This window comes from Alosa alosa, chromosome 2 (genome assembly GCF_017589495.1).
Source record: "Alosa alosa isolate M-15738 ecotype Scorff River chromosome 2, AALO_Geno_1.1, whole genome shotgun sequence".
In the NCBI taxonomy this organism is placed as follows: domain Eukaryota; kingdom Metazoa; phylum Chordata; class Actinopteri; order Clupeiformes; family Clupeidae; genus Alosa; species Alosa alosa.
The window spans coordinates 28,368,425-28,380,924 of NC_063190.1; the positions used below are offsets into that span (position 1 = coordinate 28,368,425).

The 12,500-nt window shown below is 43.4% G+C and overlaps 2 protein-coding genes across 2 annotated transcripts in view; both read right to left on the reverse strand.

Annotated features, from left to right (window-relative positions):
• Positions 1–302, reverse strand: part of igsf9bb (immunoglobulin superfamily, member 9Bb) — a 29,544-nt gene extending 29,242 nt beyond the window's left edge. The window contains exon 1 of the mRNA XM_048229404.1: positions 1–302. This exon is cut by the window's left edge and continues 67 nt beyond it. Coding sequence (XP_048085361.1) covers positions 1–3 — 3 coding nt within the window. The 5' untranslated portion in view covers positions 4–302.
• A 7,281-nt stretch (positions 303–7,583) lies between these two features.
• The window catches only part of jam3b (junctional adhesion molecule 3b), a 25,061-nt gene continuing 20,144 nt past the window's right edge, over positions 7,584–12,500 (reverse strand). The window contains exons 6-9 of the mRNA XM_048238096.1: positions 12,095–12,194; positions 11,517–11,643; positions 11,241–11,295; positions 7,584–9,977 (exon numbers count right to left, since the gene is read on the reverse strand). Coding sequence (XP_048094053.1) covers positions 9,942–9,977; positions 11,241–11,295; positions 11,517–11,643; positions 12,095–12,194 — 318 coding nt within the window. The 3' untranslated portion in view covers positions 7,584–9,941. The remainder of the gene's footprint in view (positions 9,978–11,240; positions 11,296–11,516; positions 11,644–12,094; positions 12,195–12,500) is intronic.

The window sequence follows — 12,500 nt, forward strand, 5'->3', positions numbered from 1 at the left end:
CATAGTACTATTGCCACTAATGTCGCGGTCGCATCATATTTCCTGTTCATATTCCATCTCTCACATCTTCCTGAATCTTATTAAAGTCATACTCCTCGCTTCAGGATGGACACGGGAACGCTCTGGCACAAGAATACGGTTAAACCGTGACGTTGTCGCGCTGATTTGAGCTGAAGACTTTCATGTCAGTCATCTGTTGGTGAAATTGTATTATTTTCCTTATGGTTTCCATCCTTCAAACCGGTGTCTTCATATGCCCTTCTCTAGTTCCCTTTCATCTCCGTCTCTCTCCCTCTCCGTACGGAGAGAATACCGGCAGCAAGAGCGGTTGAGAGCTCGGAAAAGCAGGTGCTCTCTACACTCCGGGCTCCAGGCGCTGTGTTCCCGCCGCTCCTGATTTATGATTGGTGGATTGGGAGAACCCCGAGTCGGCTATTGGTTCGGTTTTTAAAGGAGTGCTGCGCTGTTTTTTGGCGGTGAGGTAATGCGTCGCCCTGAAGCTGCAGTCATACGCAGAGAGAGAGAGATAGAGAGAAAGAGAGAGAGAGCGAGAGAGAGAGAGAGAGAGAGAGAGATGCTGTGTGCTAGAGGAATACCGTGTATGTGCACGCCTGTCTCTCTCTCCCTCTCCCTTTCTCTACACACGCACAAGAGGGGGGGGAGACTGTGTGCCAAAGGAGTATTGTCAGTGCCCTTATGAAAAAGTCCTAATAGATTTCTATAGTAGCCTAGTTTAGTAGTGTATACAAGTTCTATGATATTCCGTGTGATCCCTTTATACAAAATCCTTTCAATCTATAGTGTTCTTATTGTATAGTTGTGTTAAGTTGACTATGGTGTCTGTGGTGATTGCATGTGTTGAATATGGTGTCTGGTGATTGTGTTAAGTATGGTGTCTGAGCATAGTGTTTGAGTGTCTTAAGTTGAGTATGGTGTCTGTTTGGTGATTGAGTGTGTTAAGTTTATTATGTCTCAGTGTGGTGCTATTAAGTGTATTACGTTGAGTATGGCGTTTGTGGTGATTGAATGTGTTGAGTATGTGTATTTGTGTGGTGTTTGGGTGTGTTAAGTTGGTGTTTGGGTGTGTTAAGTTGATGTGTGGTGTTTGAGCGTGTTGAGTAGACTGCCAGCTTCCACTGACAGCTCTGAACTGATCAGGTTGGATTTGTACCATTACAGAAATGTTGGTTGGTTGTCTTGCAGTGTAAGGAGCTTGAACATGCACTGTGACTGTGTGGATGCAGCGGTAACAGCAGTCTCCTAATACTACTGAACAGGGATGTAGTGGAGGCTAAACGCAAGTAAATGCAGTTTATCCATCTCTGAAATTTCAGAAATAGAGTTTATCCACCTCTCAAACGAGTTTATCCACCAATTGCAACTTTTAACATTCAAAAATCACACTGTATTATCCACATTCACAATATGTACACTCATTAACACTCTAGGAACCATGTAATACCACTGGTATTGTTATAAACATATATACAATACAATACAATAGCCTCCACCATTATCAAACATGTTCTGAATGCCTTTTTTAAAAAATCCAATAACGTATGGCACAGTCCACCTCACCGAGATCACAGAATTCATAGTTTACCCACCTCTTATTTTACCACTACATCCCTGCTACTGAATGATCTGGACAAACAGCAACAGACTGTCCTAACAGTGACGAACTGTAGCAGTTTCTTTTCCTGTGGCCTGCTTGTACAGTAGACAACTGCCTTGCCTGGAGGGTCTGGTAACCCTGCACTACAACACTGAGATATGAGATCTGTTCACTCTACTGTAGACAGACATCGAAATAACATAAACTCTACTGTGAATACTGAAGACAGCCATCGAAATAACATAAACTCTGCTGTTGCTCTAGACCAGTGTTTCCCAAACTTTTTTTCTGAGGACCCACTTTTTAAGAATGACAGACCATCGCGACCCATTCACTTCAGAGCAAACAATCATCCACCAATATTGTTTTAGGCCACAGGTTCTCAAACTTTTCTATGCCCCCCCCCCCCCCAAACCATTCTACAGTGCCATATCTGGATACGTAATAGCGCCTACTAGGTCTGGCCTACTACCACTACTACTCCAGGGATTGGTGATGCACTGACTCCTCAGTTTCCCACAATTCTGCAATCTCAATTAAACATGAAACAATGTTAAATATTTTCAAAGCTGTAAAAAGTTTTGTACAAACACACAACCTCAGCTGTTTCTCATCCTGCTTTGAGCACAGTTGTGTTGCATTTTGAGCATCATTAGCGTGGAAAGTTGGAAATGACTACCGAAAAGATACTCCCGTCACGGTATGTTGTGACAGGCTATGTTGTAAGAATGGAACTATAGCTTTTGCGCAATAGCCAAAAGATAATGTGCCTTTATTGTAGGCTAGCCTAGTAGGGTTCACGAGGTGGAAAACGAGAGGAAATAATAGCGTTTAAAATGTCCATTTAAATTGTAGCCTAATATCATGTGCTGTAGTGTGTTTTAAATCCGAAATATTAAGGAATGTGAGGAGGTTGCTATTAACTTTAAAGAGTGCATCTACAATCGAACATATCTACAGCCTATGACGCAAATTGAATAGCCATGTCTGGTATACGGATGTCTGCTTTAGTTGACTAGATTTTAATCAGTCAAGCTGAAGAAATGGTGTCCGTTAATGTTTGTGCAAAAAGGCTGATTCATGTCCCTTGCATTTTGGCGACCCAAATAAAATCTCCTGTGACCCACCTGTGGGTCGCGACCCAGTCTTTGGGAACCAATGCTCTAGACAGCCATCAGAATACCATAAACTCTACTGTGACTCTTTTGTGAACCATCATTGGAATAACATAAACTCTACTGTGACTCTAGTGCAGAGAGCCATCGGAACAATATACTGTAAACTACTGTGGTGCTACTGTAAACATAAGCTCTACTGTAAACAGCCATCGGAATAACATAAACTCTACTATGTCTCTACTGTCAACAGCCATTCGAATAAACTCTACTGTGAACAGCCAGCCTGGATGACAGCCAAACCTAGCCCCGCCCACAACATTTGAGGTCGGGAAGTTCGGTCTGGATTGGTTCCATTGTGGAGCAACTATGCCTGAACCAGAGCGGTTCGGACCAGAACCGGTTTTGTTCAGAGCTGAAAATGCAATTGTGCTAGGAAAATATTAGCTTTCAGTATGTATTGTACTTTGTAAATGATGTTTAACTGCAAACTGTTTCATTCATCCCGGTTCTCCCTAACAAAAACGCTGTTGTTAGAAGGTAGACATTTAGATTTTGCCATTGCGTCTGTTCTAGAAGATAGTGACAGTGCAATAACTTTAAAAACGACCTGAAAACAATGTTAAGGCAATTGTGGAGAAGAAGGATGGTTCAGGTGTTCTTCCTACAGGATTCACCCCCTGTATCGGTTGAAACACGCCCCATAATCACATTCCAATGGAGCAGTATCAGACTCATATTCTGACTAGAATTTGAGTATGATGACGTCAGGCTAGTGAACAGCCATCAGAATAACATAAACTCTATTATAAACAGCTACTGAAATAACATAAACTCTATTGTAAACAGCCATCGGAATAACCTAAACTCTAGCATCCTGTAAACCACCATCGGAATAACGTGAACACTACCGGAATAACGTGTGTCTTTACTGTCAACAGCCATCTGAATAATGCAAACTCTACTGTGAAAATCCATCTGAATAACATAAACTCTACTGTAAACAGCCATCGGAATAACTTGAACTATACTGTAAACAGCCATCAGAATAACATAAACTCTACTGTAAACTGGCATCAGAATAACATAAACTCTACTGTAAACTGCCATCAGAATAACATAAACTCTGCTGTAAACTGCTGTGCTCTAAGTGTGGTGGTCACTGTGAATTTGCCCTTTAGGAGAAGCACAGGCCGAGCAGACTTCAAATCAGTGATGCCGATCATCAAGTGTCTTTGTGTCTTCTGTGCATGGCGAAAGAAGTTGCACTGCACATGGGAATTCACAGTACTCTAATATCTACCGTTATATCTACTTCTAATTCAAAAATATGTGTGATAAAGCCCTTTGAGCTGCATTCTGTGTATGAAAGGTGCTATACAAATAAAGCTTTATTATTATTATTATTATTATTATTATTATTGTAAATGACACTGTCAGTCCTGGGTCTTTTTGTTGTGGAAGAAAGAGTCGGAGAAATAAGGAGAAACTGTATGATTAGATCCAGTCCACCGGATCTGGACCGGATCTCCACCGGAGGCAAAACACTACTACCAGGATTGGATCTTCTGACAGGAATGTCTGTCTGATGATTACACTGTACCCCTTACCAACACATATAGGCAAGCTAAACAGCCAATAGGAGCAACCCTTTCTCCAATGATCCCATCATGGACTGGCCTGGCATTGTCAGATGTCCAAACATCTGTGCTGTCCCCCAAAATGCACTAAAGGACTAATGACCAGGCAGCTAATAATGGTTATGGTTATGGATTTGGCAGACGCCTTTGTCCAAAGCGACACATAAATACAAAACAACATAATATTTAAAATTGAACAGGGAACAGATTAGAATGTTGGTCAAATATAATAAGGAGAATAGTAATAATTCAATCAATAGCCTAATAAAATAAGCAATGAAAATGAGGGGAAAGGCAATAATAAAACTATAATGTCCATTTAATCAATAATAATAATAATAATAATAATAATGCTATACTATGCTTCAACTTCTAACACGTCTTAAGGCGTCGGAAGTGAGGTTTACTACACAGCTACGTGCCAGCTGGCTACCATTACACTCCCTATAATCCTCCCCAAAAACACACTAAAGGACCTACTAATAACCAACTAATAATGCTACGCTATGCTAGGCTACTGACCAATGCCATCCTGCTGCAGGGTGCAATGCAGACGCCACATAAGAAATGAGCACCACACCGACGCGCCGGACAGGCACATGACTGAAACCAGCCTGTGGCACACAAACCTCTTGGCACCCAAACAGCTGATGCCAACCAGCGGGCTGACCGAGGCTACCCGTCTGCAGCCGGAGGCACTGTTGGCATTGTGAGCTGGCATCAGCTGGGCATCAATTGGGCATTCCTCAGATTACAGTTTCTACAACAAGACCAAAGATGGTGGAAGTGTGGATGTGTTTCATTTCTTGCTGCTTTTGACCTATTAGGACTACTCAACTAAATTACATCTGTTAAGGAGATTTTTCAACATGACCTGATACATCTGCTGAACAAAAGAAGTTTTCAGTAGGGACACTGTCAGACTGTGTTCACACACACAGACAAACACACACACATACACACACTCACACATACATACACACACACACAGACACACACACACACACACAGGGTTACATACACACAGAGGGTTTGGTAAAGACTGTTCCAATGACTGTAAAGTGCCTTACTGTGCTTACACACACACACACACACACACACACACACACACACACACACACACAGAGCAAGAGAGAGGCACACACACACACACACACACACACAGAGATAGACAGAGGCTTTGCAGGCCCATTACCACAGTCGATTGGATTGATCCATTCCCAGGCTGTTTCAGCAGTGTGTCCTTCAGCTGTGCTGCTGGGGTGGAAATGGACACACTAGCGCCTGCCCATCATCATTAACACCCTGCGCTCACAGTGGCCATCAATTACTCACACTGATCCGCCTGAAGATGGCGCTAGTGTTCCGTCTACAGATGGCTCTGGGGGTGGAAATGGACACACTAGCGCCTGCCCATCATCATTAACACCCTGCGCTCACAGTGGCCATCAATTACTCACACTGATCCGCCTGAAGATGGCGCTAGTGTTCCGTCTACAGATGGCTCTGGGGGTGGAAATGGACACACTAGCGCCTGCCCATCACAATTAACACCCTGCGCTCCCCCTGAACTCACAGTGGCCATCAACTTCTCACACTGATCCGCCTGAAGATGGCGCTGGTGTTCACTCTACAGATAGCTCTGGGGGTTCATCATCGACACAAAGATCTGCCTGAAGATGGCCCATTAAGTGACCGAGACCTGTGGCTAAACCTACCTACTGTGACTTTCGACCCTTAAAAGCCTTGGCTACCTTACCGCTTACAAACTAAAGGATTTTAGTCTCTACACTCTCTCAGGGCAGCAATCAGCAGGTTGATCCTCCCCTCACACCTTCCAACAACCCCTATGTCAAAGACAACACACAATACAACCCTCCCCAGACGCACACACACACACACTCAGAGATAACACACACACCACAGCCCTGCCCAGTCCTAATGATAAACAACAGTGTCTAGGGACCATGTAAGAAATAATTGTCTTCACTTTGGATTTTGTTAAGTTGTCTGCTAATCCATAAATAATATCAATCAATCAATCAATCAATCAACCAATCAATTAATCAATACACACAGGTCTCTCCTACTCCAATGCTACTCTAATGAATGAGCACTCACTGCCTTCTCCACCAACTGCCCAGTTTTGCACTACCACCAAATACCAACAGGGGTCCATGTTGCAGCAAACATGGCACCCTTCCATCCACACACTCACTCACTCACTCACTCTCTCACAGTGGCTTAAAGGCCTGGGGATTCCCAGACTGATCACACCCAACACACACATATACAAACACACACACACACTCACCCACCCATGCCCACACACACTCATACACACACACTCAAGCTTTGCTAATTAACCCCCCGGTTTACCCCCTGGTAGTTTGCTTGCTAACATAATATAAACTGGCTGGCAGACACCTCGCAAATAACCTCAGACTTATTTTCTGGTTACAGTAACTAGGCCATTGGATTTCACAGTCTATTTCTCAATAGTTTTTACAAAACCTAAACAACAAAAGGCCAAATATATAAGATTCATACTTCAGCACGGCAGTCTATGGGGTTTGCCATTCTGACTATTCTGACTACCGTGGTGTTGGTGACCGCCACAGACACAGACGACGCAGGACTTCGAAAGGGTCACACCGGCGTTGAGGCAACGGCGTAGTTATTGCGTGGAGTCGACGCAGAAGCATAAAACAGCCTTTAAACGTGAGGGTTGTGGCTGTTATACTCTCTCACACATAGTGGCTCTAAGGCCTGGGAATTCTCAGACTGATCACACCCAACACACACATATACAAACACACACACACACACTCACCTCACCCACCCATGCCCACACACACTCACACTCTCTCACACACACATACATACAGTCCCATTCACACTCTCTCACACCCGCCCACACACACACACGTACACACCCCTTCCTCTGAGTATCCTTATCTATCTTTCTGAGTGTGTGATAGAGGGAGTAAGAATGTGGAATAGGAAACTAGAATGATGGGTGGGCTCTAGGGGTTGGTCAGAGGCACCTAGCACACACACACACACACACACACACACACACACACACACACACACACACACACACGTAAGACCATCACTGCATATGGTCTAGCTCCATCTCTCAACACACACGCACACACACACAATTTAGGCTGACATGACGACACAGACAGTGACACACATCTCCAGGCACATTTTTTGAAAATTTTTATTTGAATTTTTCCAACATTTTCATCTCAAAAAAAGTGTATAACACAACAGCTATCAACACACCCTGCAAGAGAATGCATCTCATTCCTCTGTATGACTCGCTAAAATATATTCTTGCTTTCAACATCAGACCATAAAAATAAAATGTCTCAACAATATCAGGGTTTTTTCAGTTAGTAACAAAATCACACACACAAGAAAAAATACATCATATTTTCTATCAAGAAACAATGTGTACGCCTATTCAGATTCATTAACCAAAAAGCTGAATGATTCTTTTTCTCTCTTTGTGTACATAAATACATGGATGGCCTCACAAGGCATTCGGCATCCATCTGTGAGGTCTGAAAATGACATGTCTACTGAAATCATACCTTGAAGCTCAGCCCAAGGTCATGCGTCCACACCAAGGTTGTGTGCCAACACAGAGGTCATGCATCCACACAGAGGTCACGGCTCTGACGGAAGGCACTGCAAGGCAGTGACGTGCTGATGGGACGCCACAGGACACACTCCCATATATGGATTAAGCCTAGACCTGAGATGCGTTCAAAATGTGGCAAACAGTGGCGAGCGGTCATAGGCAAACATGTTTTCTCTGAACAGTTGAATTTGAACGATTTAGTGTAAACATTCCATTGTAACGGTAACACTTTGTCCAGCTCCACTGCATGTTTGCAGAGAACTACCTCCTCAGACTGGAGGAGGTGTTCGCAAACGTTCTCAAGGGCAAACAGAAACCTGTTCGTAAAAAATGTTCGCCTATGTTTGCACATTTGAACGCACCTCTGGACTAAAAGAAAACTTCCTTGAAAATTTCCATTGAATAAAAACACTAGCCCTGACCCCAACCTCGACCCCTAACCAACTTTATCCCTAACCCTAACCACGACCTCTAACCCCACCCCTACTATTAACCCTAACCGCAACCCTTAACTCTAAGCCCAACCCTACCCTTAACCCTTAACCCTTAACACCAACCCTACCCTTAACCCTTAACACCAACCCTAGGCTTAACCCATACACGGAAACCTGCCTCTCATACTTTGGGTTGATGTGGAATTCCAGCTACTAGATATGCCATAGTCTACACACACACACACACACACACACACACACACACACACACACACACACACACACACACACACACATACACGCACACACAAACACAGACACACAGATGAAACAGCACAAATTTCAATGTCATCTGACATTTGAGTATACTTACAAGGACTATCTGATATGTATGTGTGTGTGTGTGTGTGTGTGTGTGTGTGTGTGTGTGTGTGTGTCTGTATTCACACAGACTATTTGTGTGTGTGCTTCCTGTACAAACTATCTGACAGGAGACAGGAGATGAGTCAGGACCAGTGATATGAAGATGGTGCTGACTGATTCTCAGATTCTCATCAGTCATAAAATGCTTTTGAATAATTTTCTTTCCTTTGGCAATGAACTCTGAATACACATAGACACACCAAGAGACATCTTTAAGCTCATAAAAATATATATGCTGTGTATGATTATGAGAGAGTGTGTAGGGGTATGACTGTGTGACAGAGAGGGTGTGTATGTGTGGTGTATGTATGTGTGTGTGTCACTTCAGGTTATTCCTATCATAGGTTAAAGTGTATGTGCATGTGTGTGTGTGTGTGTGTGTGTGTGTGTGTGTGTGTGTGTGTGTGAATTATCCAGTAACCAGTATCCAGATTCCAGTATCAAATCAGTCTGTGTGTGTGTATGTGTGAAAAATAAAGAGAAAGAGATAGAGATAGAGATAGAGGGAGATAAACTTACTTATTGTTATTGTTGTTGTTGTTGTTGTTGTTGTTTTTGTTGTTGTTGATGTTGTGTGTGTGTGTGTGTGTGTGTGTTTCATGTCTGGGGTGGAAAGCGTGCTCATGTGTTCTTGTGTGCCAAGCTTTACCACAATATGATTGTTTAAGAGTGTAGAAGCATGTATATGTGTGTGTGTGTGTGTGTGTGTGTGTGTGTGTGTGTGTGTGTGTGTGTGTGAGCTGATTGATGGTTTTTCAACAAAAAGGAAAAGGCACACTGGAAACTGCTTATGTGTGTCTGTGTGTGTGTGTGTGTGTGTGTGTGTGTGTGTGTGTGTGTGTGTATGTGTGCATGTGTGTATAACCTGTGTGTGTGCCTGCATTTAGATTCAAAAATATGTAGCAAAGAAATTGTCCAAAGTTGCTATGCGACATGGCATCTCCATCACCATAGTGATTGTTGCTATCTGACATCATGGGCAGCTGTGGTTTTGATTGTTAGTCCTTGAAAGGACTTGTCGTCCTCCAAAGTAAAGAGTCTCTGTCTGTCTCTCCGCTCTCAGATAATAAAGGAGGATTTGTGCCGGAAGTCGCCCTGTAAATGTAACCGAGAGAGAGAGGGAGAGAGAGAGAGAAGAGAGAGAGGGGGATGGGGGGTGAGAGAGAGAGAGATGGAAAGAGAGAGAAAGATATGGAGAGAGAAAGAGAGGGTGAGAGAGAGGGGGGGAAGTGAGTGAAGAAGAAGAGGATAGGCTGTCTCCTATAGGCATAGGCCTAGAATGCATTGCACCCGTTAAGTTATGACTTACACAGGTTAGTATTAATAATTTGTATATGTGAAATGAGTATGTGAGTACTCGCGCATTTAATGTGTGTATGTGAGTATGGGGGTGGGGGGTGTAGTGAGTATGTGAGTACAGGGGCATGTAGTGAGTATGTGAGTGTGGATAATGAGTATGTGAGTATGTGAGTGTGGATAATGAGTATGTGAGTATGTGAGTGTGGATAATGAGTATGTGAGTGTGGATAATGAGTATGTGAGTGTGTGAGTGTGGATAATGATTATGTGAGTATGTGAGTATGTGAGTGTGGATAATGAGTATGTGAGTGTGTGAGTGGATAATGATTATGTGAGTGTGTGAGTGTGGATAATGAGTATGTGAGTAATGAGTATGTGAGTGTGGATTATGTGAGTGTGTGGATAATGAGTATGTGAGTGTGGATAATGAGTATGTGAGTGTGAGTGTGGATAATGAGTATGTGAGTGTAGATAATGAGTATGTGAGTATGTGAGTGTGTGTGGATAATGAGTATGTGAGTATGTGAGTGTGGATAATGATTATGTGAGTATGTGAGTATGTGAGTGTGGATAATGAGTATGTGAGTGTGTGAGTGGATAATGATTATGTGAGTGTGTGAGTGTGGATAATGAGTATGTGAGTAATGAGTATGTGAGTGTGGATTATGTGAGTGTGGATAATGAGTATGTGAGTGTGTGAGTGGATAATGATTATGTGAGTGTGTGAGTGTGGATTATGTGAGTGTGGATAATGAGTATGTGAGTGTGGATAATGAGTATGTGAGTGTGAGTGTGGATAATGAGTATGTGAGTGTAGATAATGAGTATGTGAGTATGTGAGTGTGTGTGGATAATGAGTATGTGAGTATGTGAGTGTGGATAATGAGTACATGAGTATGTGAGTATGTGAGTGTGGATAATCAGTATGTGAGTATGTGAGTGTGGATAAGTATGTGAGTATGTGAGTGTGGATAATGAGTATGTGAGTATGGGTATCAAGTATGAGGTTGGATTTGGTACACTAGTGGCACTCTTGACATGAGATGCAGTAAAACTCACCTCCTCCTCTGTCCGTACATAGTCAACACCATCACTTTTAGCTGGTGCCTTGAACCTGCACACACACACACACACACACACACACACACACACAGGTATAAAAAGAGACGTTAAAAATGTCACACATGCACACATACTTACAGTCACACACACACACACACACACACACACACACACAGACACAGACACAGACACACACACACACACACACACACACACACACAGACACACACACACACACACACGACACACACACACACACACACACACACTCACTTGTCATCCTTCTGCTGGCTGTGGAGGTAGCCTCTCCTGTATGCACAGCAGATTCCTGCCGTTACCAGGGCCAACACTGTTATCACAACCACCACACCGAGTACGATTCCAGCCACATTCAAATCATCTGAAAGAGAGATGAGGTTATGAACTTACCAGTGAACTGTTTTGTTTGTGTGTGTGTGTGTGTGTGTGTGTGTGTGTGTGGTTGGATGTGTGTGTGTGTGTGTGTGTGTGTGTGTGTGTGTGTGAGAGTGTGTGTGTGTGAGTGTGTGTGTGTGTGTGTGTGTGGTTGGATGTGTGTGTGTGTGTGTGTGTGTGTGTGTGTGTGAGTGTGTGTGTGAGTGTGCATGTGTTTGTGATGACAAATGTGTGTGTTTGTCGGATCTTCGCCACCCACTTCCTGTCTGACAGCCTCTGTTCCATCCCATCTCCGAAGATGGACAGGATGTATTCAGGAAAGATCTACTGTTTCTTTTGCTGTGTATATTGTTTCTGTGCTCAAGTAGATGCAGGTGTGTGTGTGTGTCTGTATGTGTGTGTGTGTGTGTGTGTGTGTGTGTGTGGTGTTAACTTACAAACTTCCATCTTCTGAGCCCTGCATTCAGAATATCCTGCTTCATTCTTCGCTCGACAGAAATACTCTCCTCCATCCTCCTTTCTGACGGCTCCAAAGCTCTACACACACACACACACACACAACACACACACAGATAAAAACAAAATCATTGCTATATGTTTTCCGCAACATATGTTATGTATGTTCCAAGACCAGTGGCATTCCTGAGCTTCGCACATACACACACACGCACACACACACACACACACACACACACACACAAACATAATTTATGAGACTCTTACAAGTGCTCTACCGCTTCTCCCTGTGTAGACCCCTGGCCCCGGGTTCCCCCAGCATAGACCCCTAGTTCTCCCTGCGTAGTCACCAGGTTCTCCGTGCTTAGAACCAAGGTTCTTTCTGCG